General features: G+C 38.0%; 2 protein-coding genes across 2 annotated transcripts; both read right to left on the bottom strand.

Annotated features, from left to right (window-relative positions):
- Nucleotides 1-12,413: 12,413 nt before the first annotated feature.
- Nucleotides 12,414-13,626, bottom strand: LOC124995014 (platelet factor 4-like). The gene is made up of 3 exons (XM_047567397.1): nt 13,353-13,626; nt 12,906-13,032; nt 12,414-12,789 (listed from the first exon to the last, which is right to left on the bottom strand). The coding sequence occupies exons 1-3, from the start codon at nt 13,456-13,458 to the stop codon at nt 12,702-12,704; spliced, it is 321 nt and encodes a 106-aa protein (XP_047423353.1). The 5' UTR covers nt 13,459-13,626; the 3' UTR covers nt 12,414-12,701.
- A 3,916-nt stretch (nt 13,627-17,542) lies between these two features.
- On the bottom strand, nt 17,543-18,865 carry Ppbp (pro-platelet basic protein). The gene is made up of 3 exons (XM_047566796.1): nt 18,689-18,865; nt 18,221-18,350; nt 17,543-18,097 (listed from the first exon to the last, which is right to left on the bottom strand). Exons 1-3 carry the CDS (start codon nt 18,807-18,809, stop codon nt 17,995-17,997), a joined length of 354 nt encoding a protein of 117 aa, XP_047422752.1. The 5' UTR covers nt 18,810-18,865; the 3' UTR covers nt 17,543-17,994.
- Nucleotides 18,866-19,962: the final 1,097 nt, after the last annotated feature.

Genomic DNA, 19,962 nt, shown 5'->3' on the forward strand with positions numbered 1-19,962 from the left:
TATAATCATGAAAACAATTTCAAGTCCAAATTGAAGAATTTGAAATAACTTAGCATCATTCTACAAAACCGCCAAGGTTATGAAAAATAGGAAAGGACTGAGAAGCTATTATGGTCTAGAGAAAACTGTGGATAATACTGCAACTAACTGCAATATGGTACTTCAGATTAGATTCTAGGACAGAAAAGGGACTTAATGGAAAACCTGGTGAAGCCTGAATAAAGTAGAGCTTAGTTCAATGTGCATTGAATGGCATATTACCAATATTAGTTGGCTTCTTAGATTTGACAATGCATCCAGGTAATGTCAAATATTTGCAAATGAGTAAAGGGTTCACAGACACTGTATTATTTTGCAACTTTCATAAATTTGAAATTATTCCAAAACTAAAATGTTTGTTTTAAAAGTTTCTCTTTATAAATTAATTTAGAATAGCACCAAAATGAAATTAGTGAACATGCATGCTTTCCCTGCTAGCTTTTGAGAAATGAAATTCAATTTTGGTTGAGTGCCTACTTACTCAAATATGAAAATCCAGAAGATCGGCTGCCACAGATTGGACACTTCATCATGTTTCATGGGATTCAATAATTTGCCTTCAGCATTAATCATACTGTCCAAATATCTCATCTATTTCTTGTAACTAGAGAAACAGAAAGAGTTTGCTGTAACTGGTCTTCAGACCCAACTCATAACTGACGTAAATGAGAGTACTCAGGGATAGTCAGACAGTTTATCCAGAGAGACTGCCAAAAGAATGAAGCATGTCCAGAAGCAGCCAATGCTTGTAGATTATGTAGAACTTGACTCTTTGGGATTAATCAATTAAAATCACCTGTTTTTGTGATGAGATTAAAAAGCAAAGAGTGGTTGCTGTTTTCCCCTTAATATGCCACTTAAATCCATGAAATCTTCATAAATCAAAATTCAAACATTTTTAAGCACAGGAATTGCTGTAACCTAGAACAAGAAATAAATTCATTCTCTCATTTGAACAAGTGTTTCTCTAAGTCTGTTTCAAGAAGTGAATGTTAGATTTCTATACAGTCTTTAAACTCATGAAAGCAAGGATTCGTTTTATAAATTTATATTTTTACTAGTGTATTTTGGTTTTATGTAATTGTGAGGTTCATTCTGACATATTCATACATTCATATAACATTGTCTGCTCTATTTTGATCTCTAGTACTACCATCTTCCCTCTATTCCTCTCTCCTTCTGATTTTATTTCTCTATTGGTTTTCCTTCTGTTAATTTTTATTTTTAATTGGTGCATTTTAGTTATATATAAAAGTATTATTCATTGTGATATACATACATGCACGTAGTATAATTTGGTCAATTTCAGTATTCGTTTTCTTCCCTTTCCCATCCCACCTCCTTCCTTCTCTATCCCCTTCCTCCACTGTTTGCCCCTTCTATTTTCATGAGATCACCTTTTTTTTAAAAAAGTCCTTATTTCTCTCTAGCTTCCACATATGAGAGAAAAGTTTGACCCTTGACTTTCTGAGTCTGCTTATTTCACTTAGCATGATGTTTTCTAGTTCCTTTCATTTACCAGCAAATGGCATAATTTCATTCTTCTTTATAGCTGAATAAATCTCCATTGTATATATATGCCACATTTTCTTTATCCATTTATCTATTGAGGGACATCTAGACTGGTTCCATAACCTGACTATTGTGAACTGCTCTGCTATAAAGATTGGTATGCATGTTCTTTTGAATAAATACCAGGGAGTAGGATCTCTGGGTCATGTGGTGGCTCTATTTCTAGTCTTTGAGGAATTTCCAAACTGCTTTCCAAAGTAGTTGTATTAATTTCCAGTTCCACCAACAATGTAGGAGTGTACCTTTCTCCCAACATCCTCATTAGCATTTATTGTTATTGGTATTCTTTATTGTTATTGTTATTGGTATACAATATTGTTATTGTCATTTTAACTGGAGTGAGATGAAATATCAGTGTCATTTCAATCTACATTCCCCTAATTGTTAATGAAATTGAACATTTTTTGCAAGCAACAATCTTTCAAGAAATGGGAGGATCTTTAAAAATTGAATTTTGGGTGATTAAATTCCATTTGCCCTATAATCATCAAGGAACCATTCAGAACTGACAAACAATAAACTCCAGGTGCTCACATCTTTTACTCACCTCCACAGACATGGCTGCAGTAACAGCCACGTGCACGAGTAACCTGACAGCTCCTTGCCTCAGCTGCATCCGTGTCTTTCACTTTCTGGTCCAATGTTTCTCAGTTGCTGCCATGAAATGTTCCTTGTCTTAAAAACAGGAGCCAATGGATAAACATTTTCCCAATTCATTTTTCTGCTTTAAGCAGGTATTCTCCATTATTTCTCAGAGGGTTTCCAGTAGGATTGAACCCCAGTTGTCCACACCCTCTTTTCCTATTGCACTCTTTCCAGTTCTTCAGTTCTATATATTGGGGACAGTTTCCCAAATAAATGACTTGCATGGCAGACCCATGATCAGACTCTGCTTTTCAAGGGGAAGCCTAGAGTGACCACAGCTCCATGCTGACTGGCAGGCAGGTATGAGCAGTGTCGCTCTGTTCTACCCCAGCTTGCCTCAGGAACTTGTTGCCTCACAACTGCCATTCATATTTCCCTAAAAGGATGCAAATGAATTTTTTTTTTAAGAGGAGAAGAATGAAGACATCAAAGCATGCCCTAAAATTCTAAGATCATCTACCCCAATCCAAGGGCATTAGTGTGTGCCAGGTTCAGGGGCAGCCTCTCCATTCAGCATCCCCAGAGACTGCTTCTCTAGCTCCCTTTCACTTTCAGCTGGTAACACCTGCTGTTAGTCCAAGGGTTCAGGTAGGAGGAACCATTTCTTAATTAATTCTGTCCAAACCTGCTCTCCACCTTGCCGATTGATTCAGAAATGGAGACATGACGTAACCCTGGTTAAGTCAGAAACAGTCTCTAGAGATTTTGCTGAAACAATTGAAAACACCCTGTGTTTGCTAAACCGATAAAATTAATGGTGTATTAGTTTATTTTATATTATTATACTGAAGTAATGGAGGCCATGTAACTTATAAAGAAAAGAGGTATATTTAGCTCACAGTTTCAGAAGCCGAAAGTTCAAATAGCATTGTACTGGCTCTTATTAGGGGTTCTTCTGGCTGCATCACCTCATGGCTGATGGCAGCACAATGGTGGGAGCAAGTGTGTGTGTGTGTGTGTGTGTGTGTGTGTGCGTGTGTGTGTGTGAGAGAGAGAGAGAGAGAGAGAAAGAAAGAGAGAGAGAGAGGCGGGGGGGACTAGGAAATGTTCTAGGCACACTTTTATAACAACCCCTCTTCAGGGAACTAAGTCAGGGATCCCAGAACTACCCAGTGACCTAAGGACCTCCCACTATGACCCACCTCTTAAAGGTCCAGCCATCTCTTAACATTCTATGTTGGGGACCAAACTTCCAGCACAAGAACCCTTGAGGGGTAAACTGCAAAGGAGCCGAGAGTTTTGCCAATTCTTGGGGAGACAATGTCTAAGAATGAAGTCGACCCAGAAAAAATGACGTGGGACATATTTCTACTTTGGGGAAAATTCTTTGGATGCTCATATCCTCCAGCTGGCTCTGATTTTTCATGAACTTCTCTGTTATGTAGGCCAACAGATTTTCTTTCTTTTACTTTTCAGACAAGTTAAATTAGATGTTTATCTCTCCCCAGTAAAATGGTCTTCCTAAAATCACCCATTTTCCATGCTTCTGCTACTTTTCAACACAAGCTACTCTGTTTATTGTTAATGTATCAACCCATTCATCAATCGAACATTTATGTATGACTTAGAAGCTGGTGAACTAAATTAAGTTCTGAGGGGAATGACAGACTCCATCACTACTGAACTCACAGACCGTGGAGTAGGGCAGAAAGACAGGGAGTTGTCCAGGGGCCTAACACTCTCAGCAACGGACAGAGCTTTACAGGTTCTCAGAGGAGAGAGAACCTGATTCCCTTTTTTGGAAGAATGGGAGCTGCCAGAGAAAACTTTCTAAAGGAGGAAGCTACTTAAGGTGAGTGGATAGGGGACAGATTCAGAAAAGGAGGATGGAATGAATTAAGGCATGGAGACTGGGAACAATGTCATATGACCTGAGAAGAAAAATAAGCAGTTTACAGTAGAATGAATCAGACATAATTTTCCTATGTTCATATATGAATACACAATCAGTGTAACTCCACATCATGTACAACTACAAGAACAGGAAGTTATAATCCATGTTTGCATGATATGTCAAAATACATTCTACTGTTATGTATAACTAAAAAGAACAAATAAAAAAATGAACAATTTATCTTTCTAATTTGGTGTTTAACATGAGGCAAGGAGATAGAGGAGGATGGGTATGACTCAGCCACTGGGGGCTCCTACTTGTCATTGAGGGGGCATTTCTAACATCCCTTCCCCCATCAAAAGCTCATAATTCCTCCCAAGTGATTAACTTGGCCCATGGGTTCTGATCACAACATGGGATGCACACTGGTTTACATACTCTCATGTGAGTTATGTGTTCTTCAAGGAAAACAACTATATCTCATTTCTCTTTGCATTTGCTGGTCTCCAGTGAGAGTCTGACTGGCACTAAGCACACAACAAGTACTTGTGGAGATAATGCACAACTCAATGGTTTCCGGCCATTATTTCATAACCAAAGCGTCCTGAGGTAGGATATCAGGAAACTGCCCTTGAAAGATTTAGCAGCCTAGATTTTCTTACTTTCCTTACTTTCTTTTGCTTGTTTTTGCCACTCACTACCTGAATAAAATCTCTGTTGAATACAAGTGAACACAAAATATATTTGGGTCAGAGTCAGAGTTTGACTTGTAGAGGAAGTGATGGAAGAGTATCCTACCTTAGAGAAACAAATCTGAACAGAAGTCATTAGAAAGTTCTGAGGCCTAGCTCTGCAACAGGATAAGAACATAGATGAGATCTGAAAATGCATTCAAAGCAAGAGGACCTGAGATGCTTGACCTTTATGGACCATCTGCCTCACAACCAATGGAAAGATCCAACTAATTAGAAGTATGTGGTCTAGACAGAAAAAGTGAATAATAACTATTCATCATATACACTTTCATTTATGTATGTGTATAAAGCATAGCAATGAATTTCGTAGAACAGGTAAAATTGGATTAAGTCTAACTTCTCATGTAAAATTTTTCATTTATCCTGTGTACTCTCTTCTATAATGCTACTTCTACAAAGAATCATCTACTTTTCTCTGGTATGATAATCTAATGATAAGATCAGTTTTAAATACTTTAAATCATTGAGCTAACACTGATAAACATGTCATATATTAGCTTTTCACAGATTTTTTGGAGTAGGTTATTGTTTTTTTTTAAATGTGTCTATAAATTGCTTTGCATCCTAATTTTCTTAAGATTGTTTTCTGAACTATTTGGAAGTGAACTTAGTAAACAAATGATGTCATGACCACACAGTGTAAAAAGAAGAGATGTAGGATTGCCAAAGTAACAAAAGAAAAGAAAATGAGAAATTTTCCCTTTAAAAATATAAGAAATTTATTGTGGATATGAAGACATCATTATGACTTTAACACTATGGAAATAAAATTTAGGAAGTTGCAAGATGAATATATAAACTGCAAATGACAATAGCATACATGGCATAAAGATATAATTTTCAACAAGGAAAATTATGAATCATTATTAAAAACTTGATAATAAGTATGCTGTCCATAGTATTTTTCAATGTTCATTATCCTCCAATATTTTGGTCAGAAATATCTTTGTTTCTACTTTTTATTTTAGCCTCTGTCCATATACTCAGGAAACTTTTGAGGGAGAGAATTCTGAATGATACTGATTACAACGGGGTGGCACTGCGGATATGTGACTGAGCTGGTTCATTGGCCGACATTTCTAAACAGTTAAGGACATTAAGTGAGATCTGATTATGTATAGTGGAAGTTATGGTAATAGTGGAGAAATGCCTTGACCTTATATATTTTCCATTTATATATGTTATACATTGAATGTAAATGTCTACAATTAAATTATATTTAATAAGCTTGTATTATAGCATCAGAATGTGATTGGAGGATGTGAATGGACCGAAGGCAACAGATTTCCTAATAGATACAGATGTGACTGTAGTTGAAACATCAGACAAGTCACTAATGGTGCAAGTGTCTATGAATAACTTGGCAAGATCTCTGAGCCGAAGAAGTTTAGCAGTTGAGAAGAGTGTCTTTAATGTTCAGTTAACTTTCTGTTGACTAGATGCCTTTTGCTCAGCTCTCAACTGTACCATTGCATCTGCAGGGCTAAGTGCATTATTGTTCCTCTCCATGTTGTTAATATTTGATAAATATTTATTTAGCCCTGGTCATTCAGGTATTTATCTGGAATTGGAAAGAAGAGAAAGAATAGGTTTGACCATTATTCCCTGATTTAAAGTAGGAAAACAGACAGATGCATATTCACAGTGTACCTTAACAGCCGTTCTGGTGACGGAGGTATGTATACATTGCTTTATTCTTTTTTTCCATAATATTTCCTATAGTTTTCTCTAGAATACTGGCAGAAGACTAATCTCCAACACAGCTGGTAAGTGAAAGCTAATTGTCCCAACTTTGCTTGATGACTGCTCTGCCTTCAAGTTTTATGGCCTTTCATCACAAAATGCCAGATAACAGTATAATCCCCATGCTGTATCTGCTACCGAGAAGAAATAAATATTTGGCACGGCTTGAACATATCTCCCAGATTTCATGTGATGGGAACTCAATGGAACAGTGTTGAGGTGGGAACTTTTAAGAGGTGATCATGAGGATTCTGTCTCCTGAATGGGTTAGTACCATTATCACAGGAGTAAATTCATTATCATGGGGGTGGGTTCCTTTAAAAGGCTGAGTTCTTGAGTTCAGCCCTTTTTTCTCCCTCTTCTGTACCCGTCTCTTCCTCACCACGTGATGCCTTCTGCCATGTTATGATGCAGCAAGAAAGCCCTCAGCAGGTTCAGCTCCTCAATTTTGAATTTTCAAGCCTCTAGAACTATGAGCCAAATAAATTTCCAGCTATTGTAAGTTATTCAGTCTGTGGTATCCTGTTATAACAGCATAAAATGGACTATAACTGTTACATGAAAAGTTTATTTCTTCTTTTGTTTGTTTACTAGGAAGACAGTTGAGCCAGGCTCCCAGTCATCAGATGTCCCGCTTACTTTATGATCTTTAGATATATGAGTTGATATACATTTGTTATTTGATTCTTTTAGTTGCTGCAAAGAGTGGAAAGTATCACCCGTGTCTGTCATATTCAATTTTTTCTTTCTAACCAGCTGTCTATACGCTAACTTTGGATTGTGGTTCTGCATGGGGAAGTTCTGGCCTGTTGGCCTTGTTCTTAATGGGTTATGTGTTGGGTCAAGGATTGTGGCTACCACTGTTTGTAATGATAATGTGTTCTGGGGCAGATCTCTAAGGAAAGGGAAGAAAAGTAATATTCACTTGTATGTTTCCAATTCTGAGTCAGAACCCATGCTGGGTCCTACTATTAGCATGAGTTACTCCTTTAATTGCCCTGCATGGTGGACAACATTGTCTTTGTTTTGCAAATGAGAAAACTGAGCAGACTAAGGGTCACAGAGAGTCAAAATTGAGATTTAACTTAATGGAGTTGTCTTAGTCTGTTTTGTGTTGCTGTAATTGAATACCACAGAGTAGGTAACTTATAAAGAAATCTATTTCTTAGAATATTAGAGGCTGCAAAGTTCAAGATCAAGGGGTTGCATATGATGAGAACCTTCTTGCTATTTCATAACATGATAAAAGGAATCACATGGTGAGAAAGCCCATGAGGAAAGGCCAGGGCAGGAGCAAGGCAAAGTCAAGAACGTTGAATGTATTTTTACAACAACCCACTCTCTCCATTACTAAGCCACTCCTGTCATAATGACATTGATCCATTCAAAACCGTAGAACCCTTATTACCTAATCGCCTCCTAAAGGTCCCATCTTCTATATCATCCAGGGGCACTTACATTTCAACATGTGCTTTGAAGGTGTTTTAGTTAGCTGTTTCGCTGCTGTGACTAAAAGACCAACCAGAACAACTTTAGAGGAGGAAAAGCTTATTTGGGGGCTGGCAGTTTCAGAGATCTCAATCCACAAACATCAGGCTCCTTTCCTCAGGGCTCGAAGTGAGGCAGAACATGGTGGGAGAAGAGAGTGGCAGAGGGAAAGCAGCTCATATGATGATCAGCAAGCAGAGAAAGAGGTCTCCACTCACCAGACACAAAATATATATGCCAAAGCCACACCCCAATTCCCACATCCTCCAGCTACACCCTATAACTTCAATTACCACCCGGTTAATGGCGATCATGAGATTAATTCACTAATTGAATTAAGACTTTTATAACTCAATCATTTCTCCTCTGAACCTTCTTGTATTGTCTCACACATGAGCTTTTGAGAGATGCCTTACATCCAAACTATAACAGAAGGGGAGACTCAAACTATTAGCCCATTGAGTTAATGTCACCATCTTTGGGAATAATAACTAAAAGAGCAATATGGGAAGAACAAATCAGTATAAAACTGATTATTAATTTAATGTTTCATTTTTTTCCCAAGCCATCCTGGAAAGCAATGTATTTTCTGTTCTCAATAAAGTTTCCATTAGAAACTAATCTAGGGTATACATGACTGAAGCATGGTAGGCAGTGAAAATAATAGGAAAAGGAGCTAGCATCTCGTGCAATTTGGTCTAACATCTTTATGTCAAAAGCTGCTTGTCGTAGGGATTCCAACCCAGGTCAGGGGTGAATGAAGGAAGAGGACACACAGGAAAGCAGATTGAACTATGTAGGTGGCCCTGCTCATTCTACCCCTACTGACTCTCCAAGTGTCTTCTCTAGAGTCTGGACTCAATATGAAACATTAAGAACTTGACTCTAATTAAAGTGGTTTTTTACTAAAAGCCACGTTCCAGCAGTGAGTTATGAAATTATAGAGTTGTGGTCAACATCTTTTAAGAGTGGAATTCAGTAGGATTGGATAGTGCAGAAAATGAAATACCAGGAGTCACAGTATAATCAAAGTGTAAGTATTGTATTTTGATTTTTTTTATGTGTGTGTGAGCATGTGTGGGCTTACCTGTGTATAGATGTGTACATGTGGAATTATATACATATATACATACATAAATACACAAAGAATACGTGCATACCAGTACTACAATATGTGGAATATAAATGAATGCTAGATTGCTAGATCACATGAATTTGCCATTCATTCCCTTGCCAAGGAAAACTTATTCTATTATACTGAAACTTGGTTTCTTTCTGTATAATTGGGACAGGAGTACTTCCTAACTGCTTGCAATGCAATTAAGTAATTACTGATTATTTTATGAGTCTGTGGAAAAATAAATGGCTCTTTATTGAAAATTAACTGTTCAACTTATAACCATATCAGATGACCAGTATTCTGAAATTGGAAAAGGACATTTTTGAGTGGTGAAATTATATATTTAAAAAAAAAATTGTTTCCTCTTTATTTTCTGTTATCTATAAGGAACACATTGTTTATAATGAGAAAACTACGAATATATCTTTAAAACCAAGTAAGCCTTCAACATTCTTCATATTACAGAGGAAATTGTTACCACAAAGGCCTTAGAAGGAAAAAAAGAAGCAAAGATTGCAAAATTGCAGAGCAACTTCTAGGGGTAAAATATCCTTTGGTGGTTTTGTTTTGTTGATAGGGACCATGACATGATGTAAGTGCCTAATTTGTGGACATCTCCTCCTGCCTGCTTCCAATTACCACCTGGAATGGGAAGATGGGGGTGGAGGGACAGTTCAAGTACACTCAAGCTTATCACTTCATGAAGGTCTGAACAACAGGGAATTGTACATGTTGGGCTTTTCCTGGTAAGGAAGACCTCTCCCAATGCCCTTGCTGATGAAAACAGCAACTTGAAAGTGTTCTCAGGGTAGTTAGACCAAGGTAATTCTGAAGTAAAGACATAGGAGGCCCCAGTATTCCAGCGTTGGTTCACTCTGCAGAATTCATTGTAGCCTTTTGTCCCTTTAACTCACCTCTACTATGGACTACACCTGAGTGTGTTGTTCGAGATTGGCAGCAAAAGGGAAATGAGCAAAATAAATCATGCCACCCCCATCTCATTTCCAACATTTTCTCCCTCAAAGTTCATTTGATCTGAAAACCTTTGGTGCTATTGCAACCCTTTTTTGCTCTCTATCACCAAAAATATCTTTGCTAAAAACTTAACAATCCAAAATGACTGGAATGGTGTTTTAGAAGCATTATGGATAGCAGGAATTTACATTTGCTCTTTCGAAGCATGGGGACTACACCAAGTGTTTTGCATATGCCACCTATTTAGTCCTCACAGTAACCCATAGTATATACTCAGACTGTTCCCACTTCACAGATGAGAAAATGAAGGCAAGAGGGGAAGTAAGTGTGGCCCAGTCTTGGGTGCCATAAGGACTTTGGATTTTGTTTTATGAAGGGCAGTGCCATGTTTATATCTGTGTCTTGAAAGATAATTTAGGTTAAGAATGCATGGAAGTTGTACAGGAAGTGAAAAGCACCAAGTGGATAAAAACTAATTGGAATTGGGAGACCAGTGTTCACTCTCTTTCCCCATAGACACTCCAGGGTTGCAGAACTGTGAGCTGCTGTCCAAGTATGCTTAGGATTTAATGATCTTGTATCTTTCTATTTATTTTTTTTATCTTGTGATAGTACCACTCTTCCCTTCGACCCATTAGCAAACCCTAATCCCTTTATAAGAGCCAGTTTAGGGGGCAGTTGCTTTCTGAAACATGTGCTACCAGGCTGCTTGCCTGTGTGAGAATACGATATGAAACCCAAAGCAGAGAGATAGGAATCAGACTGATTTGTACAGCTTCTAACAAGCTGTGGCCTTTCCTAGACTGTTACCTCAACTCTGTGATGGGAATGATATTACCTAACTCGCAATGTAGGTGTAGAAATTTTAGATGATGTTGTGGCACTATATAAGCCTCTAGAAATTGAGTCTATTTTAATTAATTTGTCATCCTAAGGTGTCCCTCTTTCCCAAGAGGTTGAATGGTATCATACTCTCATTTCCCTTAGGGTTTTAAACCTTCCACTATACAAACATGATCACATTAGGGCGAAATCACATTAGTTCACAAGCATCTGTAGCTTCCTTCTGCCTCAACTAGATTTTGCCTTCTTGAACATTGTGGTAGACTGAATAATTTCCCCTACCCCCAAGATTCTCATGGCCTGATGCTTGGAACCTATGACTAGGTTACTTTATATGGCAAGAAAAAAATTTCACACACGTATTAAGGATGTGTGAAAGATTATTCTGGTTGATCCAGAATAATCTGGTTGGGCCCAAGGTATACACAGGCTCCCTATAAGAGAAGGTTAGAGGAGAGGAGAGATGTGACGATTAAAGCTGAGGCTGGAATGATACAGTTCAAACATAGAGAAAAGGGCACCGCGCTAAGGAATGTAGGTGGCTTCTAGAGGCTGAGAAAGGTAAGGGAAAAGATTGTCCTCTAAAGCCAGAAGGAATACAGTCCTGAAGACAAGCTGAGTTTAGCCCATTAAGATTTATTTTGAATTTGTGACCTCCAGGATTGTGAGATAATAGATTTGTGCTGTGTAAGTCACTGAGTTTGTGAGAATTTGTTACAGAAGCGATAGGTAACTAACATACCCATATTGCACCACCTCCTATTCTCCCCAAAGTGCAGTAACATCTTCCCTAAGTATGAATGAAAAAACCAACTTGTACTGCGCTTGGTTTTCATGGCTGTTTAACACGTAATCTTAATATCTCTGATGTTAGGGAATGCACTGAGAGTAGTGAACTGCAAATAAGGCAACTCCTCAACCTGAAAATGCTGAGGAAAAAAATTCTATTCAAGACATCTACATGATTAGAGTAACACTAATAACATATAAATATAATAACAAAACTGGTAGGTTTGCTAAACAGGGATTCATTGCAGGCAGCAATGTGAATACAAAAACTGTTTTTAATATTTCATTTTTGTGGACTATCAACATTTTTCAAAGAATTAATTAAGATTAAGCTATTTTAATGTATTTTCCTAAAGTATCTATATACTAACATTAAGTATTCTTTCAAGTTCTATTTTTATTAATTTTCTGAAAATAATGTAATAGAGTATAAATCTTAAAGGGATAAAATCAAGATCAGATTGATTTACTTAATTTTTTTTAAAAAAGCAACCTAGTAATGGTTAACTACTATCAATTATTAACAAAGCTAACCATAACACATAAAGAAAATATGTAGCTATAAAGTAATGTAATTGAATAAACAAGCAAATATCTATCAGCCAACATGTAGCATCAAGCAAATTCAGTTCTTATAAACCAAACCTTCCTTCAAAATATTTTTTGTTTAAAATTCTGGAGGTGTTTTCTTGTAAGAAAATGTGATATGTCAGCACTATTTTCTGCTGTATTATGAAGAAATATTTTGATGATATCACAACTTGATTCATTTTATTTATTTAAGATTTGAAGGATAATGTAAGCACTAGCAGATTCTTTTTCAGTGAGATCGAACGTGGGGGGAAAAAATTCACGGGAACATGTTTTATAGCAAAGTACATATTTAGGCAGCTAGGAGCTAACTCTCCAGGAGTTTCCTGATTACTCTCTTGTAGAGGGGGACCTGCCGGTCCAGGCAAATTTTCCTCCCATTCTTCAGCGTAGCTCTGCAGGAAAAAGAGAAGAGACACACATTTTAGTGCCTGGATTCCAAAACAAGATTAGACAGAGGGACAGACAGAGAGGCAAAGGGCGGCATAGACTGTACAGGCCAGGGACTCACATCATCTGGGCGGTGGCGCAGTGGGGTCCGGCCTTGATCACCTCCAGGCTGGTGATGTGCTTGGGATGGACTTGGGAGGTGGTCTTCACACACACGCACTGCAGGTCCCCATCTTCTTCAGGGTTCACTGAGGGTGACAGGCAGGGTAGGGAGCCGGGAGTAGAGGACGGAGGATGGCTTCATGAGTGGCCAGAGGCACCTCTAGGATCTTTCCCACCGCCCTTGGCCATCATTTCCTTAGCCGCCAATCAAATTTCCCTCACAAGGAAGGCGTATTGACTCCGTGGCGGCGCGCTTGTGCACCGTTGGTATAGTGCCCGCACACTTCGCAAGCCCAGGACAGTAGAGCTGGTACATTAACCTAAAGGACGCCTTCCCAGCCCCCACCGGGGTTCCCAGACTCTCTTCCCGCTGCTCCGGTCCCTCCCTGCTTTGCTCTGCTCTCACCGCTGCTGGCGAATGTGACCACAGCTGGTAGAAGCAATAGCCCCACGAGCAGCAGCCCGGGCCTGGGCTGGGGGCGGAGGCCGCAGGAGCCCCATAGGAGGCCCATGTTCTGAAGGTTCCAAGCAGGATCCGAGAGCTCCGGGGGAGTGTGGGCTAGGGTTCCGCAGGCCAGTGGCTCCAGCCGCGCTTCCCGCGTCTTTTATCCCTACTGTTGGTCCAGTCCGGAAACCTGGGATGGGGGATGAGGAACTGGGGTGCAGAAGCTAAGACATTTCAGAGAGGAGTTGGGCTCTGGCCAGGCAAGATTAAACATAACAACCAAAAAAAAGGCCAGAGTCAGCTGCCTTGGCCGGAAGTTGGCAGCAGCAGCCACATCTACCCTAACCTAAATATGCGCACATTTTTGGAGTCTAAAACAGTAGTACTTGAGCTAATAAGGTGTATATTTTCTTTTTGTGTAACTGCAGAGTACTCTGTGTATACCTTTGGAATTTAGACAATTTCTATTTCCTTCCCAACTCCCCTCTGTATTACCAAAAACTGCCCATAGACTCCTGCCTTTTTTGTTGATTTCTCTCTCTCTCACTTTTTTTTTTTTTTTTTTTTTTTTTGACGGGTGGGCTGTTGGTGCCAGGAATTGAATGAACTAAGGGGCACTCGACCAATTACCATATCCCCAGTTTTATTTGTACTTTATTTAGAAACAGGGTCTCATGGAGTTACTTAGCACCTTGCTTTTGCTGAGGCTGACTTCCCACTCTTGATCCTCCTGCCTCAGCCTCCCAAGCCTCTGGGATTACAGTTGTGAACTCTTGTTGATTTCCATTGAGTTTGGCTACTACTGTGTAGTTAAAGCTGTGTTGTTCGAAATTGTCTTCTGCTATTGAAAAGTTGAATTTTCTCTAGGCAATGACTGTCTTCAGAATTTTACTGAATGTGGAAGCCTTCCCCAGTCTCTTGGATGGTATTTACCAGCCTCCACTAACCATCCTCCAATATACTATAAGAAGCAAGGTCAATTGGCCTCATTACTCATAATCTTAGAAAAGTTACTAAAGTTATATTTGAATTTTTTTTTTTTTTTTTTTTTGTAAAACATTAGAGCTTGGATGAGTCTCCATTTGGCTTCATACTAGATAATATCCCAAAAGAGGGGACAGGAGAGTTTGGTGGGCCACATATCCCAGTCCCAGTGGCGGGGTGAAATGGGCTGTACTGCTGGTGGGGAGCAGCAATGCTCTTAGAAGGAGAATACAGAGTCTGGGAGTTGAGTGTGAAAATGATGTGGAGGTGAGGGTGGAGGATATGCCGCAGAGTCCTCACAAGAAAGGTGAAGAGGTCAACATGAACTGTCTTTCTTTTCTTGAAAAGGAATGGCTTGGCTCTTGATCAGTACAAGGTATGTGCACATTCCAAAGTCAGATGCTCTCTGTTGCACAAATTAGTAGTGGTGAAGGACATTAGGAGTCTGCAGCATAGAATTAGCTGGCATTCTACTGCTCTGCAGGATAGAACATCTGCAGAAATATGTATAGTGCACACTTAATTCTTGGACCTGGAATTTTCTTCCTATTATTCTCTCACCAACTGCCTTCTCAGTCAGCTAAGTTCTGTTCATGTTTTTGGTGTTGGCTTAAATAACACTTCCTCAGAGGAGCCTGAAATGACAATTCTATCTATTGTGTTCCTTTGTTATTCTCTCGCAGCAACCCGACCATTCCTGTTTCACACCGATAATACACACATACATGGAAAGCTCAGACACATTGAGTGTGTTTAACAATGTTTAAAATTCTTCTTTCCCTAAATGGTACGTTCTAGGAGGTTAGAGCTCATAATGCTTATCACTATTTTAGCACACAGGTAGGGACCTAATATAAAGTATCTGCATTAATAATGAACAACACGTGTTGAAAATAATTTTGAATCTTTGACTTGTTCATGTGTCTGTTCGTTTGTACAATTGTGGCCCTCTCTATACTGACATGTGTCATATATGGTTGTACTCTTCTGTCCACTTGTCTGCCTCTCTTACTGAACAGTGATATCTTCAAGGACAATTCTCCATGACATATATTTTTGAAAATTCAGCATATAATATAATGGTTGTTACACAACATGTTATAAATCATATATGTTTATGGAACTGAAACTTGAGTCTCTGTCTGGGTTAGCAGCAGAGGGAATGGAGAGGAGGGATTGTTTTGAATACAGACAGGCAAAACACTGTATAACCATATCCCTAGATTTTAATCTTTGCAGAGTAAAGGAATCCAGTCATTAGGTAGTGGCAATAAAAATCCTCCTTTCTCTGTATTTACACAAAATAATTCAATATATACATACAACAATAATAAATGCCCTCTATTTCTCAGGAGATGTAAGCATAGTGCAAACACTGTGTCATGTCTCATGTGATGACCCTGCCAACTTTCAGTAGGAAATCTCTATGAATATGTCTGAGATACCTAAGCTACTTTTAATTTTTGGATAAAAAATAATGAAAGTGACTGCAATCTCCACTTACAGCATTTACAGTTTTGTGACATACTTATGCATATTTTTGTTACCTCATACTTAATAAATGTATTTATTTTGTAGGCAAAACATTTTAAGGCACTGAACTTATGACAGTGAGGAGATAATATAAGGATCCCCTAATAAAGCAAAGTTGATACAAACTACATTCTTAGTAGGTAAGTGATTCCTGAAGTCCCTTTAGAGGATAAGATTGATAAACTTATTTTTTTTCCTATGACCAGTATAGTACATACAGTATGGTATTTAAATATTAAGTACTATTTTATGTGTCCCAACACTATGTGAAAGATAATATAATCTCACTAGAGAAAGAAAAATCAAGGAAAGTGTCAAGGTGTAGTAGGTTAGAACACAATTTCAAATCTCCACTCTGATCACTCTGATCACTTAGTATCTGATTTTGGGGTGAGTTTATTTTTCTTTTTCTCAACTCATCTTTTTTTGGGGGGAGACGGGGTAGGGATTCAAATCTCAGGCTTCATGCATGCTGGGCAAGTACTCTACCACTAAATTCCATCCCCATCCCAGGGTAAATTTCTTAATCTCTTGAACTTCAAATTTCTTCTTTGCAATACTATTACTACTAATAGTAAACAATTGCTAATATTTATTTGTGCGACATGCATTATTTCAAGCACTTTGAACTTAACAACTCTTACTCCTCATATCAGCTCTATGAAATAGGCAATTACATGATCACCATGTTAGAGATGTAGCAACCTGATCAAAGTCAAACAGCCAAGTGGCGGGAGCTAATTATTCCAGCTCCAGAGAAAAGATTCTTAATCAGATCATTGCAATCTTATAAGAATTACTTAATCAATGTATGTAAAACACAATGCCTGGCCTTTTTGAAAGTGATTAATAGTTTCTGATTAATATATGTAGGGCTGGGGATATAGCTCAGTTGGTAGTGTGCTTGCCTCGAAAGCACAAGGCCCTGGGTTCAATCCCCAGCACCGCAAAAAAATAAATAAATAAATAAATAAAATAAAATATGATATATATATCATGTAAAAAATTGCAGAGATTATCAACTTAATAAATTTTGTTGGCAGTATTATATAATACCAAAGTGTAAAGAAAGGAGAGAGAATTAAGACTTTTTCTCCAAGTCTATAAATTGATAATATATAATAAATAAATAACACATTTAGGTTTCATGTTCATACTTCTATAAAAATAGCATGGGTGTAAATTTTATGGATTTAGAAATCAGTGAAGAATATATTGATTTAAAAAAGAACAACTAATAGTCCAGTAAAGTTCAAATTCTCTTTTGTACTTATTTGGAAGATCAGTTCTAATACTGAAATTGTGATCATTACGTATTAAATAAATGCAAGTATATACAAAATGCCAGAGTAAAACTTTTAATATAAAATAAATCTACTATTTTCTATCTTTTCTGTTTCAGAAAATGCTACCATGTTTTTTATAGAGAATGTCAAGACTTTCTTCACCATGTATTTTCTTGCTCTACTAGTGTTAAGTGTATTCCCTTTAAAGTAAATAATGACTACTTACAAGATTTACATTCTACAACTTTATTATTTTTAGGATTTTAAGGCTAAAATAAACATTAGAAAAGTTTCCAAAGACTGCTTTTAAACAAGCCATCTAGAACAAAAACACTGAAAAGCTCTAAGTACCTAAATATACTTAAAAAGCATTTATTGAGCAAGTATTCCATGTTTGGCTCTGCACGATCCCTAGTATAATTGGCTATTGTAAAATCTGTTGATCATCATAGACATGTCTAACCTAACAATAAAGTAGAGAAAGAAAATTACACAAATGTGTTTGGAAAGAAATTTTCAAATAAAGAAATGCAAAGCAAGTACAATGTTTAACCAGAAACTGGGGAGTAAAGCTTAAATTATTTGTTAGCCTCGCTTATTTTCATCTTCATCTTCTTTCTGTCATCTTTTAAGCAGACTTCTCAGCATAAAGTAGGGTTTGACAGACAGAATAGAAAATGTATCTGAATTTTCATGTAATAAAAACGAGTATCCTGAATAAATAACAACTCTAGAAAGTCAAGGCTTCAAAATCCTACCCTTCCTGGGAGATAAAGAAGGGTTGGCAGAAAGTAAACAGATTAAGCAGCTGATTCGTCACCTTCCAACAGTTTCTGGATCATTTTCTTGACTCTGGGAGCTTGTGGGTCCAGGCAGATTTTCCTCCCATCCTTCAAAGTAGCTCTGCAAGAGAGAACACAATTACCTGTGAGTATCCTAGCCTGGAAGAGACTGAAGAAAATAGTGTAGGTGGGAGGAGGAAGAGAGCTTCCCTAAGGAGGCAATGGTACAGAAGCAGGAACTTACATCACTTGGACTTTGGCACAGTGGGCTCCTGGTCTGATCACTTCCAAATTTTGGATGTTACTTGGATGAATTCCAGAGATTGTCTTCACACACAGGCAGCGCAGTTCAACATACTGTTCTGTACTTTTGGCTGTGGGAGAACATGAAACTCTATTAGTGGTCATAATTATGTTCCTCACTTTATTTGTAAATTGAGGGTAATTGTACCACTCCCATAAGGCCATTGTGCATATAATCAGTAAACCTTTAGTAATGTGATTAGCAGATTGCACAGCACAGCACAGCACATCTATAACTCCCACTAAGAGCAGCTCCTTCACTTAGGGTCAGTAGTATGATGACATTCTCTAGCCCTAGAAGGGCCAAGATAGTCTTCCCCCAAATCTCCCCTGCATAGCTGCAACAGAAGCAGCCACAGCTGCTGAGCAGCAGGGCCTCTACCTTCATCTTTCCCTAAATTCTTCTTACATTGTCCAATGGTAGAGGGAACCAGCAGAGTCAGGAGCAGTGACAGCAGCAGCAACACCTGCAGGACACGAACTGGACCAGCACTGGTACCAAAGGAGGTGGCACTGGGTCTGAGGCTCATGGTGGAAAAGACAAAGCTAGAGCTGTTTCCAGAGTCAGGAGACCTCAGCCTGAGGATGTGTTGCTGCCTAGAAGTTGGTAGCTAAGTGGCTTTATATGCCCTCCAGATGTCTATGATGCCACTGCCTCATGGCCAGTAAGGAAGAAGTTAAGAAAGGGGAAGTGAGGGTTTGTGCTGATATAACCATAAATGCATGCTTAAGTCTAACCACGCAGATAACACCAGACAGGTCAAAATTCCTGCGAAATTATTTGCATTTTATGAGTCATTTCACATTCTTACTCTCCTTTTCTCAATGCCTATATCCCTTACACACACATACTTAGGGAGATAAGAGCTAGATTAAAATACTACAAGTCCTTTCTTTGTATTGACTGGGTAACAATATGCTTGCCTTTCCTATGATACAATTTATAGGCTTAATAGACACTTTGTGAACACCTGAAGACATAAGCATGTGTCTCCTGAAAAAAAAAAAAAGTTGTTTCCCTTTCCAAATGGCAAAGAAAGCAGATGTTTCAGTCTTGACTACTGAAAAAGTCAGGATTTAAAAAATGTCAGGATTTGTTTGAAGTATGTGGACAAAATATTAGCCAATTGCCACCAAATGTTCACCTTGGGTTTTAGTTGATGGGTTTCTTTCTGCCTTCAACATGAATTACATTTTGCAATTTCATCAGAAAGTAGAAGCAAATTCATTCTCCTTTGTACTATAAAATAAGCTACTTGTTTTTACCATCTGAGTATACCTAGAGAAAGAAACAGCATAGTTTTCTTTTTATTTTTAATTAAACAAAGATAGATGACATAATCTGTTGTAAAAAATTCATATACAGTGGATATACGTGAATAAAATGTTCAAGTTCCTCTTCATAATTACTCCATATTATTACTCTTTTATAGAAAGAGCATTTGTTTTCTATTCTATCTACATTAATTTATACACATAAACATACAGAAAAACATACATAATACATACATAAAACATATACATAGGGATAGACATAGTCCTTTTACATAAGTGGAATTATTCTGTTGGGATCATTATACAGCTTACTCTTGTCCTTCAAAAACGGTGAGTGGGATATAAAGGTTTTAAATATTTTTCAAGCTATCCTTCTTCTTCTGTCCATCACAACCCTCCAAAACATAG

The sequence above is a fragment of the Sciurus carolinensis genome, chromosome 10 (assembly GCF_902686445.1).
Source record: "Sciurus carolinensis chromosome 10, mSciCar1.2, whole genome shotgun sequence".
Classification (NCBI taxonomy): domain Eukaryota; kingdom Metazoa; phylum Chordata; class Mammalia; order Rodentia; family Sciuridae; genus Sciurus; species Sciurus carolinensis.